General features: G+C 68.8%; 5 protein-coding genes across 5 annotated transcripts in view; 2 read left to right on the plus strand and 3 right to left on the minus strand.

Moving 5' to 3' along the window:
* The window catches only part of CHLNCDRAFT_141224 (hypothetical protein), a gene marked incomplete at both ends in the record, with an annotated part of 4,480 nt that extends 1,898 nt beyond the window's left edge, over positions 1 to 2,582 (minus strand). Inside the window, 6 exons of the mRNA XM_005843326.1 lie at positions 45 to 165; positions 439 to 602; positions 812 to 916; positions 1,167 to 1,286; positions 1,487 to 1,656; positions 1,928 to 2,582. Of these exons, the coding sequence (XP_005843388.1) occupies positions 45 to 165; positions 439 to 602; positions 812 to 916; positions 1,167 to 1,286; positions 1,487 to 1,656; positions 1,928 to 2,582 (1,335 nt within the window). The remainder of the gene's footprint in view (positions 1 to 44; positions 166 to 438; positions 603 to 811; positions 917 to 1,166; positions 1,287 to 1,486; positions 1,657 to 1,927) is intronic.
* An 856-nt stretch (positions 2,583 to 3,438) lies between these two features.
* Positions 3,439 to 4,897, plus strand: CHLNCDRAFT_141225 (hypothetical protein; the record flags this gene model as incomplete). The annotated part of the gene is made up of 4 exons (XM_005843266.1): positions 3,439 to 3,444; positions 3,914 to 4,078; positions 4,284 to 4,428; positions 4,587 to 4,897. 4 exons carry the CDS (start codon positions 3,439 to 3,441, stop codon positions 4,895 to 4,897), a joined length of 627 nt encoding a protein of 208 aa, XP_005843328.1.
* A 473-nt stretch (positions 4,898 to 5,370) lies between these two features.
* Positions 5,371 to 6,167, minus strand: CHLNCDRAFT_28254 (hypothetical protein; the record flags this gene model as incomplete). The annotated part of the gene is made up of 3 exons (XM_005843327.1): positions 5,371 to 5,499; positions 5,768 to 5,870; positions 6,067 to 6,167. 3 exons carry the CDS (start codon positions 6,165 to 6,167, stop codon positions 5,371 to 5,373), a joined length of 333 nt encoding a protein of 110 aa, XP_005843389.1.
* A 1,013-nt stretch (positions 6,168 to 7,180) lies between these two features.
* On the plus strand, positions 7,181 to 9,191 carry CHLNCDRAFT_28161 (hypothetical protein; the record flags this gene model as incomplete). Its single annotated transcript, XM_005843267.1, has 8 exons — positions 7,181 to 7,283; positions 7,420 to 7,510; positions 7,785 to 7,905; positions 8,039 to 8,092; positions 8,223 to 8,307; positions 8,463 to 8,664; positions 8,818 to 8,857; positions 8,985 to 9,191. The coding sequence occupies 8 exons, from the start codon at positions 7,181 to 7,183 to the stop codon at positions 9,189 to 9,191; spliced, it is 903 nt and encodes a 300-aa protein (XP_005843329.1).
* Positions 9,192 to 9,820: 629 nt separating this feature from the next.
* CHLNCDRAFT_141228 (hypothetical protein) overlaps positions 9,821 to 10,130 on the minus strand; it is a gene marked incomplete at both ends in the record, with an annotated part of 4,151 nt that continues 3,841 nt past the window's right edge. The window contains one exon of the mRNA XM_005843328.1: positions 9,821 to 9,859. Coding sequence (XP_005843390.1) covers positions 9,821 to 9,859 — 39 coding nt within the window. The remainder of the gene's footprint in view (positions 9,860 to 10,130) is intronic.

Raw genomic sequence — 10,130 nt, forward strand, 5'->3', positions numbered from 1 at the left:
CCCCCAGCCCCCCCCCACCTGGAGCTCTTGTCCATGGGCTTGACCCCCAGCGCGCGCTGCAGGTCCTCTCTGTCCAGCCCGCTGTACGCCGCCACCTCCTGCGCTCCGTAGTTGGAGGCCGCAAAGTTGGTCTGCGCGTTGTCGCCGTGCAGCGCCAGGCTCACCCTGCAAGGGCCAGGGGGAGGGGCAAGGAAGGGTGGTGGGAGGGAGCCGACCCGCCACCCAGACCAAGGCCGCCCCCGCCGCTCAGCAAGGCAACGGCGGGAGGGGCCGGGAACAGCCGGCGGCGCGGCGGAGGGAGGAGAGGGCGGGGGGGGGGCAGCGACAGAAGGTTGCGCTGGCGCTCGTGGAGCGGCACTGGCACTGATGCAGGCAGGGCGCCCACCCACTGCATGGGAGGGCGCCCACCGACCCACCCACCGCATGCTACACACTCACTTGTCGTACACCTTGGCCGCCTCCTCCTCCGTCTCATAGTAGCCCAGGTGCGTGACCTTGCCGTGCACCAGGATGCGCGCCTGCCACTGGTTCTTGCGGTTGGAGGAGCCCACGCCCATGAAGCGGCTGGTGCGCTGGCGGCTGGTGAAGCGGCGGCGCGGCGCCTGCGGGGCGGGCGGGGCCGGCGCGAGGTGGTGGGCGGCGGGCAGCAGCGGCGGCATGTCGAGCCAGCGGCCAGCAAAGGAGGCCAGGCGCACTCCGCCTGGGCGGGCCCCACGCCGCCGCAGACGACACCCTGCTCCCCGCCGCAGCGGCAGCACGAGGCCAGCCCAGGCGCCTGCCCCTCCCCCTCCCCCCCTTCCCCGAACCCCACCTGCTTGATGCGCTCGCTCTTAAGCGTGGTCTTCACCTCCTCCCGCGTCTTGCCCGTCAGCGGCGGGATGGTCTCACCCGTGTAGTCCCGCGCATCAAAGTTGGTCTGCAGCAGGAAGGGTGGTGAGACGGGGCAGCGAGGGGGCGTGGCCAGGCGTGAGGCAGGGCTCAAGAGAGTGCGGGGGGCGGGGAGGCGGGTGGGCAGGGCGGGGCACGAGGCGCGGCTCGCGGCAGCTTTGGGAGAGGCACGGTGGCGGGCCTCCAGCCCCCAGCCGCCTGCTGCCACCGCGGGCAGGCTGGCATGCCCCTGCACCAGCACACGCACCAGCACAGCACCACCGCCACCACCAGCACACCTGCAGGTTTGGGTTGTCTCGCCCCAGCAGGCCGATGGCGGCGCGGTCGTAGGCGCGCGCCGCCGCCTCCTCCGTGTCAAAGTACCCCACAGACACGCCAGACTTGCCCAGGGCGGCCACCTGGCGAGGGGGTGGCGGCGCGGCGGGGCAGGTGGAGCGCGCCAGCCGGCATGCCAGCCACAAGCTGCACCCTGCCCCAAAGCGCCAGCACATGGCCCCTGGCCGGCCAGGCAGCCAGCCAGCCGGGCAGGCGGTCGCCTGCCCACCCGCCTTGACCGCCCTCCTGCCGCCCCACCCGCCTGCCCGCCCGCCCTCCCCACCTTGATCTGCACCCTCCACTTGGCCTTCTTGCGGTCGTAGGACACGCCGCGGTACCGCGACTTATTGAGCCCGCCGCTGCCCATGCAGTCGGTGGGGCTGCCGTCGCCGTCGCCCTCGCCCTCGTCGTCCGACCCGGGGCTGCCGGGGATGGGCAGCGGCAGCGCCACCACTGCACCACACAGGCGCGTGCGTGCGCGTGTGTGTGAGAGAAGGGGAGCCAGCAGCCAGCTGCGGCGGGCGCCTGCCCCTGAACACCATCACGGGCGACGCGCGCCAGCCCAGGCAGGCGGCGCCGGGGCACACGTGGCCGGCAGCGGCAGCAAGGCAGGGCGAGGCAGCGGCAGGCAGCTTGGGGCAGGCAGGCGGGCAGGCGGCAGGCGGGCTCAGGTGACAGGCAGGTGGCAGGCAGGCAGGCAGGCAGCCTCCCCGCCGCCCCGCACCCGAGTGTGAGGAGGAGGGGTGCCCCGTCTCCTCGGGGTCCATCTTGACCAGCGGCTGGGTGTTGATGGGCACAGGCACGGGCACCGACAGCGCCGCCGCCTGCTGCTGCTGGCCGCGCATCAGGGAGGGGCCTCCGGGGTGGCCCAGGTGCTGGTTGGGCACCAGGTGGGCGCCCGGGGCCATGCCCCCCAGCACCATCCCCGAAGACAGCTGCGAGCTGAGGCCAGACAGCTGAGGGTAGCCGCCCGGCGCGCCCTGCACGCCCAGGGAGGGGCTGCCGCCGCCGTAGAGCTGGGGTTGGGCGCCGACGCCGGGCGGCGGCGAGGGTGTGGTGCTGTACGGCACCCCCGGCAGCGAGGTGAGGGAGGAGGGCACGCCGGTGATGCCACCGCTGGCGCCGTGCTGCTGCGGGTAGAAGGACGTGCCGCTGGGCAGCGGCTTGCCGGGCAGTACCAGGGGCTGCGGCCCCGCGCCCGCCGCCGGCGCCATTTCGTAGCTGGGCAGCGGCGCCATGGCGCCGCCGCCGTGCATCATGCCGTACTGCGCGCCGCCCTGCTGCGCGGCCTGCTGCCGCTGCACGGCGTCCCACAGCTCTGCGCTGCTCATGGGGTACTGCTGCTGCTGCTGCTGGTGCGCCTGGTGCGCCCCCTGCATGTCTGCTGCTGCTGCTGCGCCGCGTCAGAGGAGCAGAGGGCCCGGCGGCATGCGCCGGGCGATGGTCGCTATGCTGCGCAAGGGAGTCCTGCAGGGCGCAGGCACAGCGGGGGAGGGGTTAAGCAAGGGGCGGCCCCGCAAAGCTGCAACCAAGGGTAGGGCGGCGCCGGCGACCAAGGGAGGGTTGCAGGCAGCGCCGCTGGGCGGGCTCCCAGTCGAGCACATTTCGCTGCCTATGTCTGCTGCAGGAGCCACAGACAGGGAGGCACAGGGAGAGCGACGAGTGGCCCCGGGGGGATGCCCAGCGAGGTGGGGCGGGCCACTGGCACCCTTTCCCGGCATCCGAGCCATGCGTAACCACCGGATGGGGCGGCGGCCGAGCGTGCGGGGGAGGCTGGACAGGACCAGGGCAAGCCAAGGCCTCTACAGGGCGCTGTCGGCAACGGTAGCGCTGCTACGGCTGCCCAATGGGCGCTGCGACATCTGGGCGACGCACCGGGACTGTGGGAGCGACTCGGAGTGTCCCACCAAGTTGTGACGAGAGGAAGCCGCTAACTCGCAACCCGCCGCAAGCTACTGAAGGGACAGACGATGGACATTCGCCAGGGAGGAGCCCCGGGCTTGAGAACCACCATTTCGGGCGGGAGCACCGGGATAGATGGAGTACAAAGCGTACCTCAAGCTTCAATTTGGGCCTCTGAAAGCGCCGATAGCCAATGCCAGTGCCTCGGCAGCCGATCTCTCACTTAACTCTATTCCAGAGCCGCCCACAGCTCCTCGCCCCAAACTTGCGGCGCATTGTGCTCTTGCGCCGTCTCTGATCGGCAGCACCCCATCAACGATGGCAAGTGCGATCATGGTTGTTGGACGCATCTGTGCGGCTGCCCCGACAGCGGCAGCTGAACGCTATCAGCAGCGGTGCAGCCACCGCCCGCCGGCGTCTCAGCATCGCCACTGCAGAGGAGCCCTGCTGCAGCCACTGCTGCTCAAACAGCAGCAGCAGATACTGCAACACCGCAGGCGGCAGCAGCAGGGCAAGTGGCGCCCGCTTCCTTCACGGCCCCGTGGAGTGCACGCCACCTGCAGCAGAGGTGGCGGCAGCACGGTGAGGCGCCAGCAGAGGCTCTCTGTGTGCATACCAGGCGGATGGGATCGTGCATCCTGTGTCCCCAGCCAGCTGCATGGGCACGTGGCTGGGCTGTAGGCTCGGTCTACTCAGCTACAAGCACCCAGAGAGCCAGGACACACACACACAACAGTTTCTGCTGGTCCCATCACCGCCATCCTGCTGCTCCATCGGTGCCCCGCCTGCCCCACTCTCACTGCCGCAGATTCTCACGCTGCCCACCATCCTCACCCTGGTTCGTGTGGCCGCCGTGCCGGCCCTGGTGGCGGCCTGGTACTCGGCAGCGCCCTGGGCCGGCGCCGCGTGCACCGCCCTGTTTTTGGGCGCCTCGCTCACCGACTGGCTGGACGGCTACCTGGCGCGCAAGCTGGTGAGCAGGGCGGGGCGGCCTGGTGTGGCGGGCCGCCTGGGTGGGTGGTTTTGGACTCTTGCAGAGACAGCAGCTGTCTTGTTGCATCGCTGGCCTGGCCGAATGCGCGATGTGCAAGCCGGGAGAGCAATGGTCACACCCCTCCTGCTATCTCCGCCCCCCGCCTCCCAGCCCAAACCCGCTCCCTGCCTCCCCCCCACCACAGAAAGCCGCCTCCGCCTTTGGCGCCTTCCTGGACCCTGTGGCCGACAAGCTGATGGTGGCGACAGTCATGATCCTGCTCAGCACGCGCCCCCTGCCGCTGGGCCTCATGGCCGGCAACACCTGGGTCGTGCCGCTGCTCACATGCGGTGCGCAAGCTGCCGGGTTGCCCGCTCTGGTTGCCACGCGCCTGCCCGGTTGCACTCTGAACCCTGAAACTCGCGCCATGCTTTTGGCTCGTGGCTGCATAGCAGAAGCTGCGGTCCCTGCTGCCTGTTGCCCGACGGTGCTGTGCCATGCTGCGCAGTGGTGATTGGGCGGGAGATCACGATGAGCGCGCTGCGCGAGTGGGCGGCGGCGCTGGGCCCCGAGGCGCACTCTGCCGTGGCTGTCAGCTGGGTGGGCAAGTGGAAGACCGCCGCACAGATGGCCAGCCTGGCGCTGCTGCTGGCGGCGCACCAGGGCGCGGCCGCCGCGGCGGGCGGCGCCGGCGTGGCAGTGCCACCCACGCTGCTGCGGGCCGCGGGCGCCGGCGGCCTGCCGCTGCTGGTTGTGGCCACAGTGTTGACGGTCTGGAGCCTGGCGCTCTACTTTGCCGGCCTGTGGCGCTTCTTTTGAGGGGGCGCTTGATGGTCTGTGTGGTTACTGCCGATCGATGGCCCACCCTTATGAGCTGCCAACCTTGAGAGCCTTTCCAGCGAGGGACAAGGTGTGCCTCTCTGTTTACACACAGAAGCAGAGGTTGCAGTTGAGAGGCCAGACAGTGGGCAAGAGGCATCAGGCTGCCGGGACAAGGCGGAGCGAGTTGGAGACAGTATCAATTGCACGTGGCCTGGATGAGATTGGCACGCATGGTGCAGGAGGCGAGAGCGTGGTGCGGGGAGGAAAAAGCGCAGCCACAGGCCCTGGGAGAAAAAGCGGAGCACCACATGGGCAGCCAGCCGCGGGCACGCCCCGGCTGCGCCGCCGCGCGTGCGGCGGGCGGGCGGGGGCTGGGAACCAAAAACCCGCGATGCAGGGCAGAGCTCCAGGCCGAGTGGAGGCTTGGCTGCCAGCTAGCTGGCCCCGCGGCGTAGCAGGGAGCCCGCCGCTCACTGCGGTGGCGCGGGCATGCCGAGGTTGCTTGCCAGCTGCCTCATGCGTGCCTTCATGCCGTCCACGCTCTTCAGGTGCGCCTCCTTCATCGCCTCCGCCACCAGCTGGTTGAGCTTCTCCACGCCCTGCACGCGCGGCGCGGGCGGGGCGAGTGGGGCAAGTTGGCCGGCTGATCCCGGCGGCACGTGCACGTGCATGGCCGGCACAGGCAGCGGCATGCTGGCACTGGCACGCTTCCGTCACGTGCCCAGCACTCCCAGCTACACACCACCACTGCCTCGGCATCATCAGCTCCACACCACAACTATCACCACCACCACTGCCACCACCACCACCACCACCACCACCACCGCCGCCACCGCCACTGCCACCACCGCCACCGCAGCCGCGCACCTGGTCGTAAGCCTCCTGCGTGATCTCCACCGTCCGCGGCTCCTGGTTGCCGCTCATCACCACACGCACCGTCTCATCCGCGCTGTACCCATCAAAGTCGGTGCTGCAGGGGGGAGGGAGGGAGGGAGGGAGGGAGGGAGGGGCAGGGGCCGCGTGCACGATGCTCAGGCAACACGTGTGGGTGGAGGCAGGCTGGATGCCGGGAGAGCAATGATGTCAACAGGCACAACAGAGCTGCGTCTGGGCAAGCTGTCTGGCCCGCGTGTGCATCTGGGCACCCCTGCCTCCTCCGCGCTCACTTGGCCAGCTCCTCCTGCACCTTGGCCGCCTCCACCTGCACCATCGCCTGCGCCTTCTTCAGGTTCTCCATCAGGTTGCCCATGTTGCCAAAGGGGTTCATGCCGCCGCCGCCCTGCACCAGCACGGAAGGGTGAGAGGGGCCCAGCTGAGCGGGGGCGGTGGCGAGGGCAGCGTGGGAACCTGCCACCCTCGATTAGGCGGCATGGAATCCCTGGTTGTAGCGGGTGCCGCTGCTTGGTGATGCTGAAGGGGATGGAGATCAATCCATCCCGAGGCGGCAAGAGTGCCACGGGCGCCCATCACCGCCACCTCCGCCTCGCCTCGCCCAGCTTGCGGCATGCACGGCGCACTCACATCCTCTCCGCCCTTGCCGAACAGCGCGCGGGTGGTCAGGGGCCGCCGCTGCTGGACACGGGGCCTGCAGAACACACCACGCCGGCCGATGGGTGTGGCGGCCACACAGCACAGGCACAGACCTCCACATGCATGCATCCAATCCTCACCTCTGTGCCCGACACTGCTGAAAGGCGGCCCGCTGAGGGGTGGTAAGCCTGAGGCTGGCCATAGTTGCAGAGCGAGAGGAGGGCGATGGATGCCAGCAATCAGCGCCTACACCTTGCAGGATGGGAATGCGCTGGTGATGGCGTGATCCCGTCAATGGTAGCACGGGAGGCTGAGCTGGCTCTCTGCCTAGGCATGCCGCACAAATTAGGCTGTGTCCTCTGCTCAAACGCATAGCACTTGCTGTGTTAGGGTTCATTTGGGTCGCGGGCGGCCTGACGTCGAGCACACCCACCAACCACAGTTGCCGACAGTGGTTCGGCCTCTCAGCAGTCCTAAACCAAACACCACAAGCCTGGGCTGTGATCGGGCCGCCATGAGGCCGGCGCGGCAGCACGCCGCTCTGCAGCTGGCAGTTTTGGCGGCGGTAGCGGTGCTCCACCTGGCGGCTGCGCTGCCGTCGGTCAACAGGGACCTGATTGGGTGGAGCGAGCGGAAGAACTCAAAGGCGGCCGGCAGCCGCGCGCCAGGCAGCCAATCCTCCGACTCGAGCAGTCGGCCACGGGGGCCCGTGGTGCGGGGAGCGGTCTGGCTGTCGTGCGTTGACCTGTCATGAGTTCTGCTTCATCAACTCGGCTTCCCCTCCTGCACATCCTCCTGAAGGTGCTGTCCTGGGACCCCCGCATCTTCCTGTACCAGCGGCTGCTCACAGAGGGTGTGCGCACGCGGCCGGCGCCGTGGCAGCGCCAGCATCCCATGCATGCACGCATGTGGGGCAGGCTGTGTAGAGGAGGCCACGCCGCCGAGCTACCTCATCCTGGCCTCATGCCGGCGCTGCCTCCCTGCTGCAGAGGAGTGTGACCACATGATGACCAAGGCGGGGCCGCGGCTGACGCGCAGCGGCGTGGTGGATGTTGACAACCCGGGCGGCGAGTCTGTGAGGTGCGCTGCTGCACGCTTTGTCGCACGCGGCCGCCAGCCCCCCGCTCCGCCCGCCCGAGCGCCCACCACCTGCAGGCCTTGCATGCTGCCCAGCAGCAGCAGCGCGCATGGCGGGATCCAGCCTTCCCCCGCCTCCATGCTGCTCTGCTGCCCCATGCTGCCGCCACGCTGGACCTGCCCCCATGCTGCCCACGCCCTCGCCCAGCCCACTCGCTGCCCTGCCCACCCCGCCCCACCATGCTCTACCTCTGTCATGCCCCTTTGCCTCCCGCAGCGACATCCGCACCAGCTATGGCATGTTTTTCGACCGAGGCGAGGACGAGGTGGTGCGGGAGGTGGAGCGGCGGCTCAGCGAGTGGAGCCTCATCCCGCCGGGCCACGGCGAGGGCATCCAGGTGCGGCAAGGGAGAGGGATGCCCAGCTGTGGTGGCGGGGCAGGGCAGCCCAGCCGGGCGGCAGGGTCAGTGCCAGGAAGAAGGGACATGTGTGCTGTCGCACCAATGCTGTCAAGCCCGCCCCGCTGCGCAGGTGCTGCGCTACGAGAATGGGGAGGAGTATAAACCACACTTCGACTATTTCTTTGTGAGTGCGGCGCGTGGCGGGCGCTCACCTGGTGGGGGCTGCCCAGGCGGCTCAGTTGGTTTGGGGTGCCATGCTACCGCGCGTGCCTCCACCTGCTCACCAGCCCCCTCGCCGCTCCCCGCCTCTGCAGGACAACCTCAGCGTGCAGAACGGCGGCAACCGGCTGGCCACCATCCTCATGTACCTGGCTGAGCCCGAGTTTGGAGGGGAGACGGGTGGGCGCCTGGCTGCAGGGGCCCAGCCGGTTGGGGGCTGGCTGCAGGCCGGCGCTGCTGGCGTTCCTGCAAGAGGGGAGGCACAGACGGGTGTGCATGCCTGGCTCCCGGGCCTCGATGCCGCTCATCCTCCCTGCGGTGCCACCCCCCTGCAGTGTTCCCCAACGTCAAGGCGCCCCCCGAGCAGACGCTGGAGGCTGGGTACAGCGAGTGCGCGACGCAGGGGCTGGCGGTGAAGCCGCGCAAGGGAGACGCCGTGCTCTTCTTCAGCCTGCGCACAGAGGGCACCCTGGATAAGGGCAGCCTGCACGGCAGCTGCCCCACCCTCAAGGGCTTCAAGTTCGCCGCCACCAAGTGGTGAGGCGGCACCAAAACATTGCACGCCTGTGCGGCATGGAACCGCACACCAAGCCGGTGCAGTGCCCGCCCGCCTTCTGGAGTGTCTGTCTCTCTCCGCTTATGTGCTGCCGCTGCTGCTGCTGCTCTGCCTGCCCCGCCTGTGGTGTTCAGGTATCACGTGGCTCACTACGCCATGGGCGGCGAGCGAGCGGTGCAAGTGAAGCAGCAAGTCTTTGTGCCGCCGCCGCCGCCCGCGCCGCCAGGTGTGTGCTGGCGGCTGGGCCGGCCGCCCTTGGGGGGGTGCACAGCCAGCACACGCTGCTGCACCCTGCTGCAAGCCTGTCCTGCCCGCCTCTGCAGGCTGCAAAGATGAAAAAGACGCATGCGTAGGCTGGGCGGAAGGAGGGGAGTGCGAGAGCAACCCGGGCTTCATGGTCGGCACCAAGGAGCAGCCCGGCGCCTGCCTGCTCGCCTGCGGGCGCTGCGACCTGATGCCGCAGTCGCTGCTGCGAGGCAGGCGGGCGGGTGGCACGGCTGCGCGGTAACTGCTGGTATGAGTGCGGCCTGGAAACCAGCAGTGCGACGCCCGCAGCACAGGTTGCCACACCGTGGCTGCTCAGCCCATTGGCTGGTGCCACGCAGGCGCAGACTGCTGCGACCGGCAAGCCTGCACCCGCTGCCCCTCCATAACCTCCAGCTTTTTCTGCCGTCTTCCATTCAAAGGAAACGTTCGTTAAAACATGCCGCCACAAACTCGCGACAGAAACAAATGCCGACCAAGGGCAGTGGAATGAAATGGGATGGGGGGCTGCAAAATGCGCGAGGGCTCCGAAGTTGCGCCGCCAAGTTCTGCGCAGCGGCGGATGATGAACGAAAGGGCGACAAGCGTTTTCAGGGGCGGGGGTGTGCTCAATGGGACCGCGCGCGATACGGCAGCTGTGCTTCAGGGTGCGTTGGTGCAGCTGGCGGCAGGGGAGGGGCAGGCACGCCACGAGGCGGCCGCACGGCTCCCAGGCCGGGCCAGCGCCGCTCCATGCGAACGAAATCGAAAATCACCGGTGGGGCAGGGGAGCACGAGGTTGTGATGTGCTGTGTGAGACGGGCATGAAACCAGTGCGGTGGTGCTCATCGAGATGTGTTGCTTGCGCATTGGGCAAGCAGATGAAGACGTAAATTATCTTAGGCACGGCAATCGCGCGCGGCTGGGAATGGCCTGCACGGCGGGGATCAGGGATCATCAAAGGGAAGGGAGGAGAAGGAAAAAAGCAAAGGCTCATTGGGGGAGGGGTGTGGGTGGGGTGCGGGGCACGCGGTGCGAGACATGCTGAAAAGGCGGCACCACGGCAGGGGACGCGCCAATGGATCAAAGGGGACTGAAGAACAGGGAGGCGGGGGCACGACGGCAGGGGGCCGCGGCCGCGCCATGCTCGCAGGAAACACCACAGTAGGTAATGCCGGGGAACAGGGCTAACAACAGGAGGACT

Source organism: Chlorella variabilis, assembly GCF_000147415.1.
Source record: "Chlorella variabilis unplaced genomic scaffold CHLNCscaffold_32, whole genome shotgun sequence".
In the NCBI taxonomy this organism is placed as follows: Eukaryota; Viridiplantae; Chlorophyta; class Trebouxiophyceae; order Chlorellales; family Chlorellaceae; genus Chlorella; species Chlorella variabilis.